Raw genomic sequence first — 25,541 nt, 5'->3', positions numbered from 1 at the left:
GTCACAAATCAGTTAGTGGAAGGACAAAGTATACATGCATGCTTTGCTACGCCAGCCTACTAATGTCAGTAGGTATTAGTGTTGGGCATAATAATACGAACATAAACAGTGAGTAAGTTTCCGCTTGCATTTTTTTTTTTAATTCGTGGACGGTTTCTTTCACAAATTATTGTCATTATTGTTGATGTATTTACTAATTTGTTTTACTTCATCGGTAAGGTCTTTTATATACTCATAACTGAATGATTTAGTATTGACGAGTTTTTATAGATCTGTATTCAAAACAAACGGCATTAGCGTGTAACCTTTGGGCACAGTAGTGACTGTTGAGATGTCACTCCATGGACCGTGTCCAACACTTGTCTCAGCTCGGATCTGAAAGAGAATTACATTGTATATTTAAATGTCAAGGAAGGATATACTACTTGTATTTTGTGGATTAAAATATCGATACATTTTTCTCTCCCCTTTGTCCCCGTTAATACCACTATCGTTACAGCCCTTCCAGACCTAGCCTAATTGTGGTCATTAAATGACTGTTGTTGTGTAGAGTCAACACATTATTTTTTACGCTTGGTAATTGTATTATCACTTGGTGTATCTCAATAAATGCATACAATAACAAAACTGCCAAAATTTTAACCAATTGGTCGTCGAAGTTGCGAGAGCATATTTCCAGAAAAAAACCACCCTAGTCGCACAATTATTTTGCTACTATCAACAGCTCTCCATTGCTCGTTACCAAGTACGTTGCTATGCTAACAATTATTTTGAGTAATTACCAATATTGTCCAGTGCCTTTAATTGTTTCACGTTTATTTATATTCCTTTTTTTTATGCATTTAATTGTGGACTAAATTACACTGATCATCTGTCCCTCTTAATAATAACAACCCAGGTCTCAGTAAGAAGATGTAGGCCTACTGGCATCGGGGCGGTATGTCAACATTTTTGGTTTAAAATTTCATCTTTTGAGGTAAATTATTCACTCAGTGTTCAATATGTCACGGCGAGAAACTTTATCGAGACAACTTAAATCATGCAAAAAAAAAAAATCAGCTTTGCGAGAGCCCCTCTCAATAACTGGTTTGAAGTTATTACGAAGACCTGAAGAACCAACCCTTTCATTCTGAAAACGGGAATGAAAAAGGAAAAATAGAACAAAAATACTTGCAACTTAAGTGCAATACATAGAATCATGAAAGGAAAGCTTCGGTAATGATTACGATGACACCGTTGGATGTAATGTAAATACCTGTATTGAGTAACTAATACTCTTGTCCAGGGCCATAATCGTTTTCGTCTGGTACTGACTAGCAAGCTGCTTTGTGATTGTTATTGTATCTCCCAATGTCTGGTTCCCTGACCCTGTTTTCCAATAGCGGATCTCGTAGCTGATGATGATGCCATGGGGAGGACTAGGACCATTCCACGCTACGGTGATCATGTCGCTTGTCGTAACTGGAAAAGTGACTTTGCTTGGGGGCGGAGGAACTGTAAGATGTGAATAAAAGTATCATTAATATCAGTTTAAAAACGTTTAATTGCGTAGCCTGCTACGTATTATTCATTAATTTTGTTTGGAGGCAGTTTTATACAACAGTAACTATTGGGTTCAAACCACGTGTTTGCAAACCACAGTTTATTTGTGGTGATGTTTGTGTGTTTGTTTTTTGTTTGTTTTTTATATTTATTTTCATTTGAGAATGTATTGAGAAACATTTGTACCTTTTGGAAGGGCAGTGAGTACAACGAATTGGCTGAATTGTTCAGTGATTTAGTTTTAATATAATGGTCGCTTTCTGCGTCTTCGCACAAGAGCTATGATAGACACATCGAGTGATTTTTGTTGTTGTGTGCAGTTTTGCCTGACAAAATTCAAAATGTTGGTCACTCCAAATAATCTCATTATCAATAATGGTAGTTTTGTTGCAAATAGGCTTCTTAAAATAAATTTATTTAATATGTGTTGTATTTCCTCTGACTATCTTGTGTCCGAGTAGTTGTCATGTCTTACGTTCGTCGGCGTATGTCCTTCTGTGTGCACGTATGTAAGTTTGTTTATTCTTTGTCCATTTTTTTTTTTTTTTTTTTTTTTTTTTTTTTACTTTTTACAAGCTTCTGTTTATCAAAACATCCCCATACTCTAGTTCTGACATTTATCCTGTCTCCTGTTAGGCCTACTTCATATTAGTGTACTTTATTCTGTTGTTATCGATATTTGTTATGTAAATAATGTAAAGCATGTAAATAAATGTGTGCTTGAATTTAATTGATTTGACTGTGTAGGCCTACTACTTACTTCCTTCATGTGTTCGAGTCGTATTAAAAGCAACGGGTCCTGAACCAAACTGATTCTCTGCAGATACTGACAGTGTGTATGACGTGAAGGGAACGAGGCCAGTGAACTCTACCCCTGTACTAGAGGTTGTATCTTCCTCGAGTACTTCCTCTTCACTGTCAATGAGTCTGTAATGATACTGGGTTATGATTCCGTTACGCTGACCACACGCTGGTTGTATCCACGAGAATGCTATAGTTTGGTTGGTAATAACAGTATACTCCACATCTCTTGGAGGACCGGAAGGTGCTAAAATTGGGATTATTTTTTTTACAAAAATAAACAAACGATGGTCTGATTACTAAGTGTCGTGAATGTATACATACAGCAGTGCATCAATGTTTTGTCCTTCAGTCAGAACGACATTCGAATTTGCCAACAATACATTCAAGTAAACATTGAACATGTTCAATTCTATTGTTACCTGGTGAAACATTCTTTCATGAAGCTATTTCTTAATTTATTTACACACTATACCATTACCAATTTCCTCCCTTGATCAATGAAGATGATAATAAGAAAAACAAAATAGTTATAATGCGCAAACTCCAGGGTCAGGTGCCCTATGCATAAATTTGCATCCCTTTTGCTATTTTGTTTTTAATAACAATTGCAATTCTTCAATAAAAGGAAAGCGAGTTTTTTTCTTGGTTACGGCTCCATGGACTTTAATCAAGGCGTACAAACTAGTTTTAATACACCTACCAGCATTGTTGGTGATGACTGTCACTGATGCCTCTTCCCCCGCTCCAGCACTGTTAGAAGGCGTCACGTATACACGATACGTAGAGTGAGGGTATAATCCAGTTATTGTTGTTGGTGACTGGGAGCCATCAAGCCACTGCTCACGATTCTGGGAAACTTCACTGTCACACTGGTCCCTTTAAAGAAGACAATTATTTTAAAGTATTTATTCCTCGTACAACAACTAAAGGTAAATTGTTTTAAAGGATATCACGCCATTGGTTATTTTGTGCGAAAAAAAAACCATTAATCTGAGTGGCTAGCATTATACTCCGAAATATCGTTCCACCTGTTTTATAGTTTTTGCATATGCGATTACCAAGAGAAAAGAACAGTGACGAGTTTAAGCTACTGGACGGATATTACTATTATTATACTAACTTACACATTCAAACAATGGTCGGCTGACCCTCGCTTCAATATGATACAGCATTGCATTTTTTTAAAGTGAAGAACCGACATCACGTGACATTTTAAAGAATGTACTTTCATTCAAGTTAAAGTATTTTTGGAAGGTTTTATATTTCTGTAGAAGTTGTTTTCTAATGTATTACTTTATCGGTGGGTAACATCAAGATCTGAGATGAAACAAACAATTGCATAGTTATACTTACGAAATACTTTAGCATTGAATTTGGCTGTCTTTAGAGATAATAAAATACATACCTATTCGTGAGTTGACATTCTACTGTGTAATAAGAGACTGGACAGTCGTTGGCAGTTTGGTTCTGCCAAGTAACATGGATCTGGGTTGCGTCTGAGGTTGGATTTGCCCGCAGCACGGTCACTCGTCCTGGAGCTAGTTTATGAAGACATATATGATGTTGTTATTCGTTTCTTTAAGTTTGTTTGTACAGTATTGCATCCCTGAGAGCAAGATGAAGCAGCGAATTAACCCAGCCATTTAAATCCATTTCCAATATTATTAAAACAATCAAGCAGCTCTAGGCCTACTTGTCGTCCTTCTTTCTGGTGCTTTTATAAGAACAATAACATGCAACCTAATTTGTAGGTGGTGAATATTTGTTTGACTCTGTCTCGAATGCAGCCAACAAAGGGTATCTTTCTTTGTAAGCACAATTCTTGGGCATTCTCCCAAAGTGCCTTTTTGTGAAGCTGTGTTTGGAATGCGTTTTTTAAATACTTTTCTCACGTGTTGCTACTCCCTTTTGTTTCAAACTCATTTTGGTAAACAAATCTATGTTTATATGTACATACCGACAATATCTGTGGTCTCTTCTCGCTCAAATGATATACCTTCGCTTTTTCCGAGGGTATTTACTACAATGGTGTAGGATGTACATGGAGACAAGTTGACAAACCGTACAGACGTTCCTCTTACACGTTGACGTTGGGCGTGTTCAGTCACGTATCCAGTTAGATACAACTCAGCTCTGTAACCTGTGATGTTGCCTCCTCTGCTACCACATGGGATGGGGTTCCAGGTGATGCTGATGCTACTGGCAGTCACTTCACTTTCATTAAACGTAGGCGCAGCTTTGGGGCCTAATGTAAATCATCAAAATACAGTCGTTTATGGTTCAAATCATCCCTTTATTTGTGAATATTTTTGTACAAATAAACATACCGATTTTAAATAATGAGCGAGCTCGAATTAAAATGTTCAAATGGCCTTTGTGATTTAAACGCCGCGGTGCTGTGTTATTATCAAGTCACAAGGGTCGGATGAGGTTCAACCAACTCACACGAATTGTATTGAAATCAAGCGCCTGACAAATTATGGCGATGACACTAAAATCTGTATGGTCTCGATGGTGTGGCTGGAACCACAAACATTTAATGTACATTGCAATGCTCTAAAATAATTAAAGAGTAATGCAGTGAATTTATTCCAATATCTGTAAAAGATAAATAATTACATCTTTTGCGCGTTTGCGTGTACATAAATCAAACAATTATAACACATGCATTTTGACAATTAATACTTACTTACATTGCCATGATGCCTATCTCACTTCGAGGCTGACGGAATAAATACATTAAATGGTAGATAAACGAAGCACTATAGAAGGAATGTCACTTACTTCTTTCTGTTGTAATCGCTGATTTCGATTTCGTGGGTCCATCACCAGCTTCGTTTCTTGATGTTACATTTATCCTGTATGTGGAGTATGGATGAAGACCATCGACAAAGAGGGTTGTATCTGTAGTGTTCATTGAACCACCGGAATGGTTACCCTCCTTACATTGCTCCAGATTGATGAGTTCATAGGTCAACTCATAAGCAGTAGCAGGACAATGATTGTCACGGTTGGAACTAGGAGCTGTCCAAGTTACTCCCAATTGACCATTTGCTTTGCTTTTGATAGCCAAGCCGGTAACAGCACCTGGAACTTTAAACAGCCATGTAAACAAAAAACATGTTTGTTTTCGGTTTAGGAAAATCGTTGTTTACTTAATAATCTGAAAGACATTTTCAAAATATTATTAATTTTTATCAAATAGATAAAACTAGGTTCCGTATGCATAATCAGGAACCCCACCTTTAGCAAGCATAATGCTTCTTTAAGGCAAACAAAAAAAATTCCACAGGACCACATATCTTCCCCCGAAACACGACTGCATTTTCATTAAATAAATACCTTTCAAAGAATAACAACAACTTCCTAAAAGAGAAATTTCATAATATATTCGTTGTTTACTTATACCGATTGTCTTTGTTATTTCCGCATGGTCAAATGATGTCCTTCCTACTGTACTTAGAGTAGTGACAGTGATGGTGTAAGATGTACAGGGCGATAAGCCGTCAAACTGTGCAGACGTGGTGAATACACCCAGAGACTGACTGGCTTGTCTCTGTCCCAGTTGAGACAAATCCGCTCTGTAGCCAGTGATACGAACTCCTCTACTGCCACATGGGATGGGGTTCCAGGTGATGCTGATGCTATTGGCTGTCACTCTACTGCTACTGAATGTAGGCGCAATCCCCAGACCTATTCGGAATTAGGCAAAGGCTTACATTAAACTGTAGAAAAGCGAGGATCTGTTTGGGTTTTCGTCTCAAAAAAATGATGCCGTCGAAAAAGTAACGAAACAAACAGCAACGTTTCTCCCTTTTCATAGTAACTGTAGCCTTGCTCAAGGCAGTCGAATTATTCACTCCGAAAAAAAGACCGCCGCTGTATAAAAACCCACCCGTATTCACTGGGCGTAACATCGCACGACACGATGCCCCCGTACACTATCCGCATGCGTCGGCCGACGGCCTGACGGCCTCCGCATGCGGTTAGTGGTACGAGTGCGGATGACTTGTGTGCACAGTATTCATACGATGTGACAGTGTGTATACGGGTGGGTCATGCGGTGTGATCGCACGCACCACGCACAGGGTATACGGGTGGGTTTACAGCGGCGTCTTTTTGGAGCGAATAATGCGACTGCCTTGAGCAAGGCTATAGTAACTGATGTGGTATAGACAAACGCAAGCTAACAATAACAATACCAAAGCGTCACAAATTGTACTTACTTATTTCCCCTGTAATCTCTGAACTGGTCTGAGTGGTTCCATTTCCAGCTTCATTTCTCGAGGTAACATTGATCCGATACTCAGAGTATGCTTTCAATCCTTCTATCGTTGTAGATGTACCAGTAACGTTCTTTGAAACACCTTGACGGTCTCCTTCCTGACATTGTTCAACACGGATTAGTTCATACGTCACAAGGTAGTCAGTGGCAGGGCACTGATCGTTTTGTGCGACTCGCCAAGACACAAGCAGTTTATCATGTTCTTCTGATCGGATATCCAAATCATTAACATGCAAAGGGGCTGTACAAACAAATAAACAAAAGTTGGCATAACTTTCGAAGACAGATAAAGATTGTTTTTATTTTGTTATTATCCTATATAGCAATTTGTTTTCCATATTTGAAACATGTGTGAACGGATGACAAATATGTTTTCTGCGATTTGAAAAATCTTAGTTTTCCCTAAGTTCATGGCCGTGAAAGCATAACTGGACCGATTGAAGATTTTAATTTTGCGAAATGCTAGCACTGTTGTTTCCCTTTTCACATTGCGTGGGTGAGGGCGTATCTCATACTGTTGCATACATACTGCATATTATTTTATTGTAAGGAAAAAGCTTAAAGCTTGCACAATATAATTACAACATGAAGAGCAGTGTACGCTGTTTTACTAGCAGCATAAAAAAAAAAAAAAAAAAAAAAAAAAAAAAAAACAATAACAATTTACACTGCCTGCATGCTTCAACAGTTCGAAGTAGGCTAATAATAAGCTGTATTATGTTAAACACAAAACAATTAGTTAATTACCTTGTTTTTTGGTACTGTGACTAGTCTCAATGGACCACGGCCCTTCTCCAATGCTCGTCGAAGCTCTTACTTTAAATTCATATAAAGTGCATGGTGTCAGGGAAGAAATCCTTTCAAGTGTTTCCGTTGTTGTGATAGGATTTCTGAATTTTCTTTCATTTTTTGTTCGATACCTGTATTTGTACTCTTTTATACTGCCACCTGTTGTTCCACAAGGAAGCTCCCAGGCAAACTCGATGTGGTCTGTAGATGCAGAGTTGACAGTTACACTGGGTGCTTTTGGTCCTGTTATGAAAACCACAATAAACTAATACATTAAATCACTGTTGTTAATTACTCAAAACAATTGTTGGATAAAAACTTACTTGATTACAAGCAATGGAGAGCTATCGATATAACACATTGTGAGAAACGGCCCCCTCTGAAGTTACGTAAAGTGAGAAAGAAGTAATTTCTTACAAAAAAAATTTGAATTGAATTCGAGACCTCAGCTGGTAAAGCGTTCGTATTATTCGTAAGATATTTGTAAGGAGAGGTCGAGGGACGACCGAGAAAATATTCACTATCCAATCGCAATTTCGGGGTGAGTTCATGACGAATTTCAAATATTCATATTCGCAAGAATATTCGCCACAGTTTGAGAGAAGCATTATATAAGAAAACATCTTTACAAACTGAGTTTGTACAGTCTTCACATGTCTACTAAGCTAACACAAATCCAGTTATTTCATTTGGATACAATAATATCATTGGATAAATGCGGTGATTTAAAACTACCGTAGATGGGTTTGTTTTGATTGGTCGGAGGTCACCTCGGTTAACCAATCAAGCTATGGAAAGCTTATTTCGGTCGTCTGGTGCCGCGTGTCCACGTGCGTAGTGTGTCCCAATAAATGCAAGTGGATGTACTTTTTAGAGTTTGTGCGTATCGCTATGTGAAAGGTATGTAGGTCAAAGATGAATATACACGCCGGTTTTGAGGCCGGTCTTAAGGCCGGTCTCTGATGTTATTCACTAGCCTCGAAGTGTGAGGTCAGATGTTCAGGCTAACATAATGGAAGCAAGCAAAACACAACCTTACGTACATCACACTTGATACTAACTTGATTCTTCTGTTCTCGTGGTACTGGTGACGGCGGTACTTATCCCAGCTTGGTTTCTGGATGTAATATTCACCCTGTATGTTGAGTATGCTTCAAGTCCGTCAATGGTAATTGTAGTAGCCGTTGTATTCAATGTGTCAATACGTCTATTGACCATTTGACACTGCTCAAGGTTGATAAGGTCATATGTTACCAGGTAGTCTATGGCAGGACAAGGACCTTGGGCGTCGGTAACAGGGACAGCCCATGATATCGTGAGTTGAGTATCAATGATAGATGAGACTGTTACGTTGGTGACAGGATTTGGAACTTCAAGATGAAACGGATAAAAGAGTGTGGAGTTATTTTTCTCGAAGCAAACACAAAATTACTGAAAGAAAATTACAAATGAAACTGATTTCCCACTTAAACTCCAGGTTTTTGTTCCTTTTAATAACCATTTTATTGTATTGTAAAAAAAATCAAATTTATTATTTTAAGCTGTGTGCATGCTACGTCGGTTGTGTAAAATAATAAGCCTTGGTTGGTTGTGGGCTTGAGTGACGGAAATATGACACCATGGCAAAGTCGTTCCCTGCAAAGTTGCTCCTCCTCCCAGCAAGCTCGCCCGACTGTGCCGGTGCGAGATGACTGGAATTACGTTTGACAATAGACCAGTGTACACATCATCGCAAGTTGGCATAAGTTGTACTGCTGAACACTTTCAATATACTTTTTTGATGGAACTTCAGTTTTGAATAATAACCGCCATGACCACTTCTGCCAACAAACAAAAGACTCCCTATACTATAACTTGTTCATGAATTTTGTTTCTTGCTTTCAGCATGAAAGGGAAGTGAACAACTATTTGAGTCATGGTATCAACGAAAAAACTACAATCTAATGTATATTTAAATTCTTTTAAAAACTGCTTACCCTTTGATATAGTTGTGTAAGATACAAAACTGTAATTTCCGACGCCTTTACTCGTTCGTGCAGCAACTTTGAATTGATAACTTGTGCAAATAGACAAGTTAAGGTTGACAGAAGTATACTCGACTTCAACTGGTTCAACTTCACTCCCGTGTCCATCAAGCACCTTATATACGTAGTTCACTATACTGAAGCCTTTTGATGGGCAAATTACCGGTTCCCATGATAATGTGTGAGTGAATGAATCATCAGCAGAATAAGAAGACACATTGAGACGTTGGGGTATCATGTTAGGATCTGAAATCAATTGGAACATTCCGAGTGTATAACATCGTGAAGAGCGTAAACAATTCACTTCACACAGTCACTGCTCAATGGGTGAAAATGAACCAGTATAGACCGTATTGAATATGACGTCACCGGGAATGCTGTGTGCTGCGTGCTTTTGATGTACGCTTTTGGACGCACATACGGTTTGCCCTACAAGATGGCGACTTTCATACCAAAAAGGGGTTATTCAATACGGTCTATATGAACTAATCCATTTAATGCCATGATTACATTGGCCTGGAAGACCACGCTTCACTTAATATTAATACATTCATGCAGAGAGACACGACTGAGCTACATTAAGAAGAATGCAAAAGGCAATGCAGGATATAAGAAATTAAGTAGAGGGTCATGGTTTTCGGTCTAATAAAAAAGCATAAGCAAATATGTGAACAAAACAATGATTAAAATTAGGAATACACATTGGGAAGAAAAATCAATATCAGACAATTTTTCGAATTAAAGACTAAAACTGAATACCTAAATTTCTGAGTTAATTTCGAGCAAAAGGCGATTGTCATAAAAGGATCACAAATAGGATATAGCGAGTTGGGAAGAAGTCTACATATCTGTGTTCAGCCAATGAATGCAACCTACCTAATATTGTACAAGTCGTGTTGCACGATAACCCATCTCCAAGTGGAAGACATTGCTCTGTTGAATAAAAACACCATGTATAACCACTTATAAAATAATGCATATTGATTGGTTATCACTCTGGCAACACACAACTTTCGGTAAGCTTAACATCATTTTTGAGAAACATTTTACATCAAGTTGTTATGATAAAAGACATCGGTTGCTATTTCCTACAGTTCGAATCCGAGAAGCGTTTATCTCAGTGGAATATTTCTGTCGTTGTGTTCTTATATTACACTTGCTCCATAATTTCGGCATTATCTAATGAATGACACCACATTTTCAAACGAAATTTTCATATGTAAGTGTCATTGTACACATAACATTATATTATCGTTCATGGATAAAATAATTGACTGTTTAAACACAATCTTAGCGTTCAACCTCAAAATCTGAGGCCCTACTGAAAATTAGGAAGAGAGACACGATGGACGTTAATATGAAATTCCAATTTGGCTGTTTCTTAAATTATAAGTTTCCAGCTGTAATCCGTACCTTGACAGTTATCTCCTGTGTATCCCGCTGCACAGTCTCCGATACACCGACCCGTTGTTCCATCACATGACACACTCTCGGCACAGTGACATGTTTGGGCACAGTTGGCACCGAATTTGCCATCGATACACACTGAAAAGCAGAAAAGAGAACATTGTAAATTTGAACTTCCTAACATTTCAAATTTCAGTTCAAGGCATTATTCCGTACCTTGGCAGTTGTCTCCTGTGTATCCCGATGCACAGTTTCCATCACATCGGCCCGTTGTTCCATTACACGATTCCACGTCTGCACAGTGACAAATGTGAGCACAGTTCTCACCGAATTTGCCTGAGGTACATTGTACTGAAAACAAAAGGTAGAGAGGCATGATGATTATTAATGTAGACATTGAATATCAAATTGGTTGTTTCTTAAAATTACAAATTTCCAGCTGCAATCCGTACCTTGACAGTTAACCCCTTTGTGTCCTGCTGCACAATCTCCATTACATCGACCTGTTGTTCCATTACATGGTACCCCTTCGGCACAGTGACAGGTCTGGGCACAGTTGGCACCATAGGTTCCATCATCACAATCTGAACCAGTTATGAAAGAACCAAAGAAAAGTGCTAAAAACAAACCGAATGCTGGCTGTCTGTTTATCGACGCCTGGTACATTGAAGTTTTTTGTCCAGAAAATGTACACCGAATGAAAAAAAAAAAAACATTTCTAGAGGGATTCTTTACCCATAGACCTTTTCGCAAATACTGGGGCGCGCGCGTAAAGCTTGGAATTGGGTGCATTGTGGTCTAGCTGGTAGCAAAATTTGATTCATATCTATCCCACAATGCACCTCATTTAACAGTCTGCGCTTGCGCATTGGTATTTGCGATAAGGTCTATAGTAATAAAGTTCGCGTGGTTGGATCTAGCGATTGTCTACTCAATGTTTTTATTCAGTGCCACCTCAGTTTAGTGATATCCCCCTAAGGCCGCCTTAAAAGTCCTATACACGCAACTATCTTCGTCTGAACAAAGTCATACTAGACAGTGGGGGAAGGGATAGGTGTACTCATTGTGCATTTCTGTTTTCTTGGGAAGCTATATTATTTTGTTCTTAGCAGTTTCAAATATTGTTTGCGTTTAGCTTATGAATATGTTATTTTATCAACGGCACATTTTTTATGATGTTTTCCGATTGTTTGGGTTAAAAATGTACCTGTCTTGCACTCAAGTCCCTGGTACCCAGCGGCACAGCTGCATCCGTATGGATCCGGTAAACAGAACAGCATTCCTTTGCAGGTAGAACCATCGTGAGGCAACCCAACAGCATCGCAGCGGAGGCTCCCTTTTTGGCCAAAGCGGTTCGGTCCTTTTACTAATGCATCATGATATCAACAACAACTAGACATAGAGTTTTTGTTTATTACAAAAACACGGTGATCGGTTGAACGCAACGTGATGAACACCTAATTAATTACTGTGGTATATTGATATGGATGATACTTCTAAGAACAGTGTAATCACGCGGTCTTTTGGGGGGTGGTAATAAACAACCAGATTGGTGGCACGTGGCTCCAACAACTCTTCCAAAAAAACACAACTTTAGCATGCAGTTTAGTGTGGTCTCCAACCAGGGCCTAATTTCATAGAGCTGCTAAGCACAAAAATTTGCTAAGCATGAAATTTCTTTCCAGATAAAAACAGGATTACCAGCCAAATTTCCATTTGTTGCATAGTGCTTGTCTGGTATTCAGCTTTTGTTTGCTTAATATCCTGAAAATCACATGGAAATTTGGTTGGTAAACCTGTTTTTATCAAGGAAGAAATTTTATGCTTAACAAATTGTTGTGCTTAGCAGCTCTATGAAATTGGGCCCAGGTTGATTAGCATAATACCATAATAATGACTTCTTTGGTCTGAAACATATGAACGGTATATTAACCAAGGTTAATATATAGGTACCTAGGCCTAAATGCCAACATAGTATAGACATGGCTCAGCCTTTCAAGTTGCAAGATTTTTATTTAGAAACTTTGTTTCACTATAGGGTGTATTAGTTTTGTTTTAAGTAAACTGCTAGAAAATGTTCATTTTTTTTCTGCTCACCTATTCCACAAATGTTACCACCGAACCCAGGTGGACAAATGCAGTCACCATCAACGTCAGAACAAACGCCACCATTAAGACATCTCGGACACTCGCTGCTACAAGCCTTTAGGCCATATTTATGTTGTGGGCATCCTGTTTTCACAAAGAAAAACATTGCATACGTTAGCATTCAAACCAGCATATAAATACTTGTTATTTTTTTATATTAATATTTAACCCTCCATTCCGCAAATTTAAGCCGCAAGCTGGTCGATCAACTTTACGATGAGACAGGAATAGTAAGCAATCAATGATTTGCCTGAGCTTCTTAGACCGCCGGGAATATTCTGCTACAGTTTGTCGCCGGCCTCAAGTTATAACTTATAACTACAGTGAAGTTAAGACGATTGACATAAGTTGCCATTCTAAACGAAAACAGAGGGGGACAACAACTATTCTTCCGCCAACGTGTTTCCACTAGGCGGAAATTTATTCGCAGTCGACCTGTGTGGATTTGCAATGTAGTGCGCCCATATAAGTGTCTGTAAACCAATCAGTGAGTGCGAACAAAAGTAAGCAGCAACTAAACATAGGCTTACTAGCAAATTAAATCACAAACGACAAGTTCAAGGCCACTATCTATTAAAAATAATAAAACAAACGAAACGTAAAACAAATAGTTTGGCTTGAACCTTTTAGTAGAAATGTACGACATGTCTTTAAAAATCAGGTGTGTCGTCCCTGATCGTCCTTTGGTGTTTTGAGCTTGGGTTTGTTTGGGTGACGGCTGACTAAACGTTCACTCGAATTACCAGTTATAAAAACATTCGCATTTACTTTGTGAAAGATTCCGTCCGTCGCAGTTCAAGCTAACGGCATGTTGACCAAGGCCTGGTGATCGCATTGGGCTTCGGATGCAGTTAGATAGAGCATAGGCCTGTTTATTTGTGTCTCTGATGTTAGGCCTATTTATTTGTGTCTCTGATGTTTTAGAGATAAGTAGTTGCTAACATATTTCCATTGAAGTCTGGTTCTAGTTTAACCATGGTTTCCATGGCACAATTAATAGTTTTTGTTAATTACTCCTCTTATGAATAAAGTAGAAAGCTATTTTTTTCTTGACTTCCTCCATTATACGATTGATAAACATAATGGAGAGTTTGAGTAACCAAGCTTATCTGGTTTACCCTGGCACTGGTCCAAGGTATTATGGAGATTTCCCCCATTGACTTGCGTTGACCAATGCCTTTAGTGTGGGGACTATGCTTTATTTAGAATACATGATGGATACTCTGCAGGCAAGCGTGGCATGAGGGAATTGTTTTAGTATCTCTAGACCATCTGAAAGGTGTTGGGGGTGCACAGAGTCCATTTATGCAGCATTAAATCCCCCGTTTGTGTAGTGTATTAGTGTGTGTTAATTACCCAGTATTTTCATGGCCTGCCTAATGCACAGTGTTTTGGTCTGCTGTAATGTATTGCAGAGTTAAGTGAAAGTATTCCAAGATAGACAGTTATAATAATATGATAATAAAACATAATTTGTAAAGGGCACTTTACCTGTATGACATTCAACGGCGCTGGTCAAGAACAAGAATACAATTTCACTCATGTTTATAGGCTAATCTGAAGACATGGGTCTTAAGAGATTGTTGGAATCGTGAGATGTCATGTGTATCCTTGAGATACTGAGGCAGAGAGTTCCAGAGATTGGTTGAAATGTTACTAAAGGCCATACATAGCTGGATAAACAGGTCAGAGGAACATAAAGCATGCTGCCCGATGACCTCAGACCCGGCCTGACACTACGGGGCTGAAGCATGCTCTGTATGTAGGTAGGGGCTAGTCCATGGAGAGCCTTGAATGTCAGAAGAATGATCTCACATTGTATTATGAAATAAACGGGTATCCAGTTGGGATTATGTAGAATGGGAGAGATGTGAAGCAACATAATGTTTTTCATTACAAACAAATAAGTAAATGAATCATTTTGCTTACCTCTAACAATCAATCTCAGTAGCGCCTGGTTTCCTCTGCCACGTTCATGTTTATAATGGCACTCATAAATACCACTGTCGCTGGGACTGGCGCTGCTAATGCTTAAGGCCAGGATGTTCTCGTTCATCGTTCCACTGTTGTCTTTCCTCCATTTACTTTTTGAAATCTCGCCATCCTCTGTGTTTCTGGTAACGGTCAGAGCAACATCATCGCCGATGTTGACAGTACGGCTGACGAAGGCTGGTACAAGGGATGCTGTGGATGTAAAATTCACCACAAAATAAACAAAAAAACAAACAAAACAGACGCAATGATTAAGCTCACATTGTCATTAACGGCACGCTGTTAATGGCATAGTAAACATTACATTTTAAGGATAACTATATACCCAGTTACAACAATGGAAACAAACTTCGTGTCTATAATTGATTAGACTCTTACTTGTTTGGTGGCTTATACTAATTTAAACCTAATGTATAATGATTATTTAGTGCTTTAGTGAACCATTTTGTTTGAGACGAAGAATTGCATTGTTTATTTGGTTTTATTTAGGTCGAGGGTTTAGTTTGCGTACTTGAGGGCTTCATGTTTTACTTTACTTGAGGGTTACTTGAGGGTTTACTTTACTTGAGTGTTACATATTATACAGATGCCAGGATGCCACCGAGACATTTTTGGCAAAGAAAAAAAGGATGGCATCAAAAACACATAACTGGAGTTGAATTTGGAAGCTAAACAAATTTTGTTTTTTATAACAACACAATCTTAGAAATTTAGCACAAACTTTTAAGTTTAAAGACGTTTTCGAGAAAAGTACAAATCAGTTTCAAGCATTTATTTTGTACTTCTTTTCTGTGTGTTGTTGTGGAAAGTTCACACTTCATGTTGATTAAAAAAAATTGAACTAAAGCTGAAAATGGAAATTTTGATTTAAATATGAAGGTGTTCAAGTCCCTCGAGTTGGTGCAGCTGATAATGACACTCACAATTGTATTAAAGCGTATATATTATGATTGACGACATTCACTCCAATGCTCTCGAAAACGATTGGATCCAACATAAACAAGTCTCGAGAATATGTACAAAGCCTGCAGTACCGTAATTAGGATTGTTGAAGTGAACAAAATGATAAAGGTTGCTTGTTTAAGTATTGAAAAAGACAACAAAGGTACACGAAAAAAGCGTTTAAACAAGGTTTTTCTGATTCTGACCGGTGACCAATCAGAAATCAAACAAAATTATTAAAATTGATTCTTGCGACATCCGGGCCACCCACACTGCCCGTCTCCACCAATCAGAATACAGGAATTACATGTACAATCATGGCTGCCTTTTACGTTACGATGTGTTTAAATAGCGTCAGCATTGACTGGTCTTTGACAATATTACCAAATATGTCCTGTGGCTTTGAGCGAAATATTATGAGCGGTTGAAATAAAGTCCTCGTTTAAGTTCGCAAATTTTTCACACTTGGTGCTACCGCAAATAAACAAAGCATTCATGGATACATGACCCATACAATGCCAAACATAAAACGTTAAACTGGGTATGTAACTTATACGAGGGAGGGCATCAGAAAAAAAACTTCCTTAGTAACATTATTCCTGAGGAAAAAGGTAACGAAGTCACAAGAAAAATAGTTAACATCGGGGTCTCAGAAACTTACAAACAATTTAAAGTTTAAAACTTGTAATATACTCGGAATAACAATACATCTGGAATAATGGAGATGTAAAACTCTAAAAACACCTACTTGAACGAAAACAGCAAGTCGTGATCTTTGCTGAAGTCATGCCAAATGTCTTTCAATCAATAATGAAACTGAGTTCACATGAGTATAAATCTATTTTAGTTGTGTAAAAAATAAGCATTTTGAATTAACCTTATCCAGTATTTTTCGGAAAGATTCGCGAAAAGCTTTGTTACGTCATCAATCACGTTACATTGTGAGAGCTCCACATCGTATCACATGCAAACTGCCACACATGACGCCAACAAATTGTCAAATCAAGTGTTTCTAGTTTTCCAAAACCCTGAGGTTGGTGCCTTAATTCTCGATCGACAATTACAAAAAATACAAGTGTAGGCCTATAATCAACATAAATATCACATTTAAATGGTACACAAACACGTCATAAATAAGTTTAAATAGCATTCTCGTTAAAAAGTACCTGTTCAAGTCTCGGAATTGAGATTTATAGTTGAAGTATCGAAGCTATTGAGCACTTAGTTATTAGTCACACCGAACACGCAGAAACTTGGTTATTGCTTACTTCGCAACGTTCTTAAACAATTATTATGACAATGTCCAGAATGTTTGTTTTGTCGCATTAGAATCGTGTTTAGGATGATCACTTAAAACTGTGGTTTTATTATAATAATTGTGATTTTATGTTCCTGCCCTGCAAATCTGGGGTGTTCAAATTGACGTCATGTGTTAAAACAACACTACTTTCCGACAAAGCAATGACATCCGGTATTTAAGACAATATTGATGTTAATGTTGATTCCCTTTTTCATTTAAACATATGACAACCCAGTTTGTGCAGGTTGATTTCATATGAATTGTGCTATTAACAACTAATAACTTTAATTATCGATGTAAATCGTATGCCTTATTTTGAAGGCAAAACTAGCAAATTTTGCTGGCAAGGACACAACTTGTATTATATATAATTATATGTTTTGTTTATTTGAATCACTCACCTGTGGATCTCATCCGTATCGTTTTCACTGTGTTAGAGCCATCCCTCCATTCGAACACACCGACGCTTTCTGTAGTGGCACTGGGAACTTTATACATCTTCCTCTTTACATTGTCTGGCAATGTCGATGGTAAAGATTCAGAAGAATCCGTCCACCCAGTGAGGCCGGTATCTGTACCCGTCTTTATGAATCGTGTTAAACCAAGCTCTTCTTTTTTGGTTGCTGTGGGCTCATCACCTGTTCCAGTCACCAAATAACTTGCGATGAATACGTATGCGTTGTTCTGCAAAGGGCCAGAAGCTGTCACACTAGTAAAGTCTGCAACTGCTGACACGCCTGAAAACAAGTTAAACATGGATTTTGTAAACTGCTTGTATTGCGAGGTTTTCGAAATAAATAAAAACACGGCACTACAAACTGTATTCTTGTGTTGTTATGCACAACATAATTTGTACGATTAGAAAAGGGTTAAACCGTGACCAAAAAGCAACAATAGTTTTCAAAATGTGTACTATTATTTGAATGCAATAATGTTCTTGGTATTTTGAAAAATTTGTTGTTTAGTGACACAGATCAAACAATTAGTAGTTAAAGCCACTGAACACGTGTGGTAATTGTCAAAGACCAGTCTTTTTACTTGCTGTATCTCAACTTAAACATAAAATAACAAACCTGTTAAAATTTGAGCTCAATCGGTCGTCTAAGTTGCAAGATAATACTGAAAGAAAAAACACCCTTGTCGCACCATGGTCACACTAAGTTGTGTGCTTTCAGATGCTTGATTTCGAGACCTCAAATTCGAAATTCAACAATGGACATTTTCTAGCAGTGTTAATATGGACAAAAATGCCAAGTTGTAAGAAAAGCTCATAACTGTCCGAGAATCAAAGGTTTCGTTTTGTTCGGAAGAACAAAAAAGACCCATCCACGAGGGCAAGGTTAACCAGAAAATTTCCCGCGTATGAAACTCTCGGTTGCAGTAATAATGTTTTTTTTTTATATTGTTTTATTTATTATAAATTCGATTTATATTAAGGTTTAAATTGTTTGACATGCAATATTTTATCCATTTACGGTAATTGTGTGTTTGAAAATAATGTGCCCACAAAAACGTTCGTTTGGGGCTGGTAGGGTAACTTGAACTTTGTTTTTGTTTTATCCCTATTTCGGCTTGTTTTAAGGAACAAAAAAGGTTCCATAACGAGTGCTTAGCGTGTTGCCGCCTTGAAATATTCCTGACTGAAATGTCATAATTTGATGAGAAATAAGTTTAGCTATGCGTTTGGAGTTTATTGCTCAGTGAGCGTGTTTTTTTTTTTTTTCTTCTTCTTTTTGCATCAATGCCTAGCAAATCAATGTGTAATCGTCTGTCACTACTTTCTGGTGACCCAGATGGACGATCGATCTCAAACTTATTCAGGTTTGACAGTTTATGTTTGGTGTATTACAAAAAGTGCTTACACTGCCAGAACTGTTTTTTGTTTGTAGCAAAACCGATTTTGTAATGTTCCTCTAAACTAAGGTGTGCAACCAATGTGCCTACTTTGGGCAAGAGTATAATATAAATCAAGACACACACAGAGAGCCACTAACAACAAAGAACACAAACAACGGTTTATCAAGCGCGCAGATGGAGAGTTATCCCTGGTCATACAATTACCCCCCCCCCCCAAAAAAAAAAACAAAAAACAAAAAGCTTCCGAGAACAGAACCAAATCCAATATATTTTAACATTTTATGTAAATAACGATTTATTTGAATGGAGAGCTTGCCAACGAGCCACTCAGGACATGCTTAAACCCAAAACATTCTTGGGATTCTTTCCCCCTCAATTTCCACCAAGTGTTTCGCCCAAATATACCAATAGGGCCGTTGTTCGTGCTCATTTACGTTGTACATGCCAACACTTTACGCATTTTGATATCTGTTAACTGTAAGCAACATTTTTTAAAAGTGCACCAAAAGTGCACTTTTTTCCTCTTGCAATATTTTATGTAAAAATAAAAATAAATACATTTGGAAAACAACTTAAATTTTATTTATATATATACAACAGTAAGTAGTGACTATTAAAACCTGTAGCTAAGATTGAACCAATTTCTTTAAGTTTACGATTGTTTCCTTTTTACTATCATGGCGACGTCATGACATTGTAATTTATAGCACTTTTCAAGAAAGCGTAAACAAAAAGCTAAAAAGAAAGGACTATACCTTCAAAAACTCCCAACAATATGAAAAGCACCTTGAGTTTCACATGGAGTTGTCCCGCCATGACTGTCTGTAAGGCGACACTGGCTGCTCTCTCGCCCTCTCTCTCTTTCTCTCTCTCTTGCCTAATCACCTCTCTTGGAAGGAAAACCATTTATATTACTCATACAATTAATAGAGGAACTTATGGACGTTATTGTTGACCAATAGCGAACAATTATTGTCTTTTAGATGAAGGTTCTGGAAGTTGACTGTCTGCCAAATTTGCTTAATCGTTGTTAAATAACTTGGATAGTTCCTCCTTGGAGAAAAGGCAGGAACTCCTGGCGTCTGTTGCTCTTTTTAAAAGATGTTATCAAAACAATTATTCCGGAAATGTTTCTTTTGAATTACACATCATTAGAATATCATGTTTCCTTAACTAGTCTAGCTAAGATATTGAGCCAGATTTGTACTTGGATACGCATGCAAACATGAATTAAGCATGAAATTAAAACACCTTGTAACAATTTGTTGCTGGAAAATGTATTAGTTACTGTAAAAATTACCGGGAATAAGGGAACTTATTTGACCAAAAAATTTGTAAAAAAACTCGCCTTACATAACGTATGGCTTGACATTATTCCTGGACTTAAACGTATTGCTTTGTCATTAATAAAGTCTCATACAAGCAGGGGCGTCAATCCATCTTGAAGTGTGGGGGGGGGGGGGGCATAACATTTTTTAGCCCGTATATGCTCTCTGGTGCAATCTAGTGAATCTGAGGGGTGTGTTCCCCCTCTCAGATGTTGAAATTTAGTGCCTATTGTTAAGCTATGATGCACCTAATCTTGCTATCATAGTTATTGTACCTAAAAAGCAACTCAATTATAGCTTCGTTATATCAATATTGTATCTGCATTCTAACGCTCAGACGGCGTTTCATCCCTATCATCACCAGACCTATTAAACACAAGTTTTATGGGGCAAATCTCTCAGAATGGAACAGAACATCGGTAAAATGTGAGCAGAAGTAGAACCTTTTGGGTTGACAACATCTTTAAGTGCGGATCTATGAACCAAGTTTTTAGGGGACAATCTGTCGAAGAGTGAGCTCAGGGGTGCGAAATCTTTACGGCATGGATCCGAGCCCGATTAAGGGCCCGGGCAAATTTTGCATTCTAGATGCTCTGTGGTGCAATCTTAATCCAATAAGAGGCATACAGAACGGAACAGAACATCTGTAAAATGTGAGCAGCAGTAAAACCTTTTGGGTTGACAACATCTTCAAGTGCGGATCTATGAACCAAGTTTTAGGGGAAAATACTGTCAAATAGTGAGCACGTGAGTGTGAAACCTTTACGGCATGGGTCCGGGCCCGCTCAAGGGCCCGGAAAAATTTTGTATTTTTAGATGATCTGTAGTGCAATCTTTAGGCCATTAAGCGGCCATTGGCAAACGAAACAGAACAATGAGCTGTGTGAATATTTGTGTTCCAGTGCTCCACAATTCCTCAGTGCAAAACACGATTTTCATAATAAAGTAAAGGTGGTCAAACGACACGGGGAACATTGATACTGTGTCCCCCACCCTTCCAAAATGGGATGGGATGGGGTGGGGTAGGGGTGGGGTATACCCCACCCCTATACACGTCCCTTCCACTCTTTCAAGGGGGAGATGCAAATCTGTCAACGATGAGCATGCGTGTGAGAAGCCTTTACGGCTCGGGGTGCGGGCCCGATTATAAGGGCTCTGGGTGCGGGCCCGATTAAGGGCCCGGGAGAATTTTGCATTTTAGATGCTCTGTGATGCAATCTAGGGCCAATTTTGAGAAGGGATATTGTGTCATCCTTTGCCCACAGGATTAATGCCCATATAGGGATACAGGGTTTCGTTTTACACAGTGCAAAACTTGGGCTTCGTGATAAAGGTGGTCAAAAAGGTGGGGGGGGGGGGGTGGGGAATTTGATATTGTGTCCCCCACCCTCCAAAAGGTGGGGGGGGGGGACATGTTCCCCTGTCCCCCCCCCCTGATTGACGCCCATGCATACAAGTCTCCATCTACACTCAATTCTCAAATCTTGACCAATTCATGAAACGAGGGAATGACCTAATCTCAATAGTGTTAGTAGATCGAAAGTAGTGAGACATACCTGACACCCTCTTCCTTGTCAAAAATGAACGTTGACCCATGCAAGCCCTTCAGAGTTTTGATACATGGCAGGGTTGTTGTTACAAACAAATCATGCATAGGGTATGGGGTACACAGCACAGCTATTGGCAGCGAACCAAAACAAACATAACATTATAATATTATCTTCATGATTACAGGAAATGCTTTAACTTTTGAATGTTAATAATAATGGTGGTGATTAAAATTAGTTTTAAAATCCTACGAATCCTTTGGCAAACGAATCTTTTGGCAAGGGACAGAAGAACAAAAAGTAAAAAAAATGTTTTAGTTAGTTTTGTATTTACGTGTTGACACTGTTCTAACATTGCTGTCGTTTTATCTTTAGAATTGAAGACAAAACCTCATGTTTCGTTTGATCAAATCTATACTTTAAGAAGGAAAACTGTCGAAAATGGATTGAACCCATTGTGTGAGTCAGACGGCATACAAATAAAAAACACAAAAATGAAGATAGAACAAGAATATGCAAAGGTTTCAGTTTTCCAATTGTCTTCGTGGATGGTTAGGCAATATGTAGAGCTGACAGAGGGCAAGACAGCTTTATAAACATATTTCACAGAAAAATTGTTTTATATAGTCTTCATAATGAGTATCAATAACCACGTTTGGTGTTTGTCGTTTTTTTACTAGCCTTTTGTTTAATATTTAGCTTTTCACTTTTTTTTAAAAATCTAATAATTATTGTTTTAAAAGATTATGTGATGTAGTTTGTAAATTATTTATTTTATAAAGAATCTAACCCGATTAAGGTTGCAGATAAACTATCCTTACTTAAAAAAAAACCTTACCACTACTGTTCAAGGAAACGTAAGAACACAACACACAAAATCATTGCATAACATAATAATTCTTGAGAACCGTTGTAAAAATACCCAAATCATTTTGCGATAAACTTTTATATTTCCTGTTGAGCTAAGAAAAGGAACTATCCAGTTTAATTCATGCCAAATATTCATCCAGACCACTAAAAACCAAGGTCGAATAATCAAAGTGAACATAAAATTCTCAAGCTTTTTTGTTCCCCACCAAGACAGTGTTTCATATCAAATGATACTCATATGACTTTATAATTTATTGGCGCTGTGAACGCAGTGAAAATACACACGGACAATATTAAGTCTGCATAACCATTTTTGTCGATACTTTGAAAACAGAGGAGCCCCTGCACCCTCACGCATAGCGATATGAACTACGGTCACGAGAACTAAAGGAAAAATTGCCACTCACTTATTTGTGAAATATTTCGATGTAAGAACTTACGGCTGCTATCCAGGGGTTACATTAAGTTAGTTATCATGGATACAATATAATTTACACTATATTTATATGATTTTTAATAAGACCACCATACCCAAAGTCATCCATGTTTTTGACTTCACAAACAAGTCACCATAAACATTTGAAGTTTGCCGGCGGCCTTCCCCGCCAATTGACATGTCCAAACACCAAAATGAAACCATGTTTTCATTGTACACACCCACTGAACACATTGTTTGTATAAATGCATTATACACGAACCTTTAATTGTATTTACAAGGTCTGCAACAAAAAGTAAATTATCTATCACCAGGCTAATACATAGACATAAAGTAATACTTTATACCTAAAATTAAAGTGCCTCACAATGAGGTGAAACTCCTTTGCCAATGAGGACCATGCAGCTGGGATAACACAATTGTACGCGGTAAAGTTGTGCGTAAAATAAGTGTTATTAGTAATAACATAAAAGGTCAGAGGGTAAGTCAAGTGGAAACTGTCAATATTATTATCAATAAAAAATATAAACACAAAGTACGAGAATTTAAAGTTGCCAAAATTGTTGTTTTTTTAGGTTTGTTTTAGCTGTTTATTTTGATGTACAAGTAAGCTTACAACTAGTTACTATGGTTAAAAAAAAAATAATAATAATCGAAACGCTTCCAATAAGTACACTGAACGTGTTTTAATGTTGTCAAATTATTACAATGCCACTGGGTTATTGCTACTGATTTATTGTTTAGTCTTGATTAATATTCATATAATGTATCGTTTTTAACAAGCCACACGGTGCAGAGCTTCTAAAGGAACTGACAAACAGAGTATATTGAAACCATTGTTCGTTCCCTTACAATAGTATGTTTTTATCGAAGTGTTTTTTCGTTTCCTTTAAAAACCCGTTTTCACTCGAAATACAAAGTCGTTCTCCCGCAATCAATTCATTCCCTCCAAAAATTATTCCGTTCCCACAAAAACAAAAACCTGTCCTTTAAGGGAATCTGAATTATTTGGTAAACTCAAAGTCAGTGAGATTACAATTGTAAACCGCATTATTTGTATAATATTTTGATAAACGTGACAAATAAAGTATATAAAAGATATCCGCAAGTAGTTTTCAAGTATACCAAACTACTTTTTTTCATGCCTACACATAGAGCAGTAGAGCTATTAACCCAAAATGGCTTTGGTCCCTCATTTTCTCATCAGATGCTAGTTTATTATCTTCCTTCTGTTTGATCGTCGATCCTTTCCCTATGTTCGTTGGTGTACATAACATATAAATCCCAGTTCATATTGAATTATATTATATTGTCAGTGATACAAAAAGCTATTATTACACGAGAAAAACAAGTAGGGAATGCCAATCAACATAGGAAGATAACCTGACTCATTTAGGGTATAGTTTTCTTTGTTGGATATTACTTTATCCAAGTTTAACATAAATACATGTCTGTTTGATTTTATCTACATTAAATATAGCACAAACAGCAAACTAGTTTTGTTTTGTCAGCTGATCACTTGTTATTGTCTGTGTACATATATTTATTTTTATTTTTTATTTTTTTTTATTTAATGATTCATGCAGTATACTTATGAAAATGAATATTAATATATCGTTACTCACGTCTTTGGTAAATTTTACAGGTGTAGTTTAAAATTATTGAGTAAATTGTAAGATGTTTTTAAATAAGCATTTGACGAATTCTGTGTATAATTTTAACGAATTATGTGTATATTTTTTTCTCTATAATGTATTACAGTGTTCGAACTTCAAATAAACTTTCTTTTTCCAAATAAGAGCAGATCAAGTAAAAACATCGAAGGAACACTCAACTGTGTATGGCTAACATCCATGAAACGGTATCATTTCTAGAAAAGTAATATCAACTAAAACATTTTATAAATGATTTGACATTAATTATCTAAGTAAACTTACAATGGCGTTTTTGGAAAGAAAAACAGTACATGTGCTTACAAATAGCATTTTGATTCAGCCTTTCAGCCAACTATAATTTGGCAAAAATATATTCAGTATTAGTCAAGATCTTGATTGGTCTGCGATATGGATCAGCGATTTTAAGAACTACTTATATGGATCCTGATGATAAACAATTCATGTACAACCTTAGACACAGAATTTTACCTACTAAAGATGTTTTGCTTAAAATTGGTATTGTTAGAGAAGAATCTTGCCCGCTCTGTAATGTAGAAAGAGAAACTCATGAGCATATTTTCATTTACTGTTCGCACACATTGGATGCTTGGATTT

General features: G+C 37.4%; 1 protein-coding gene across 1 annotated transcript; it reads right to left on the bottom strand.

The window, feature by feature from the left end:
• Positions 1-264: 264 nt before the first annotated feature.
• Positions 265-17,731, bottom strand: LOC139946277 (protein sidekick-1-like). The gene is made up of 20 exons (XM_071943900.1): positions 17,635-17,731; positions 14,929-15,183; positions 12,949-13,083; positions 12,059-12,217; positions 11,304-11,435; positions 11,068-11,202; positions 10,858-10,989; positions 10,321-10,377; positions 9,397-9,690; positions 8,482-8,790; positions 7,379-7,663; positions 6,573-6,872; positions 5,755-6,039; positions 5,131-5,439; positions 4,304-4,591; positions 3,752-3,884; positions 3,047-3,222; positions 2,303-2,590; positions 1,256-1,494; positions 265-375 (listed from the first exon to the last, which is right to left on the bottom strand). Exons 1-20 carry the CDS (start codon positions 17,729-17,731, stop codon positions 265-267), a joined length of 4,119 nt encoding a protein of 1,372 aa, XP_071800001.1.
• Positions 17,732-25,541: the final 7,810 nt, after the last annotated feature.

The sequence above is a fragment of the Asterias amurensis genome, chromosome 13 (genome assembly GCF_032118995.1).
Source record: "Asterias amurensis chromosome 13, ASM3211899v1".
Lineage (NCBI taxonomy): Eukaryota > Metazoa > Echinodermata > Asteroidea > Forcipulatida > Asteriidae > Asterias > Asterias amurensis.
This window is presented reverse-complemented; position numbering and strand designations above follow the sequence as displayed.

Coding starts and splice junctions, on each gene's coding strand:
- LOC139946277 (XM_071943900.1), bottom strand. CDS start 17,731: ATGTATAAAGTTCCCAGTGCCACTACAGAAAGCGTCGGTGTGTTCGAA. Junction 9,691..10,320: donor CACGACTTGTACAATATTAG/GTAGGTTGCATT, acceptor AATTGATTTCAG/ATCCTAACATGATACCCCAA. Junction 8,791..9,396: donor TTACACAACTATATCAAAGG/GTAAGCAGTTTT, acceptor TTCATCTTGAAG/TTCCAAATCCTGTCACCAAC.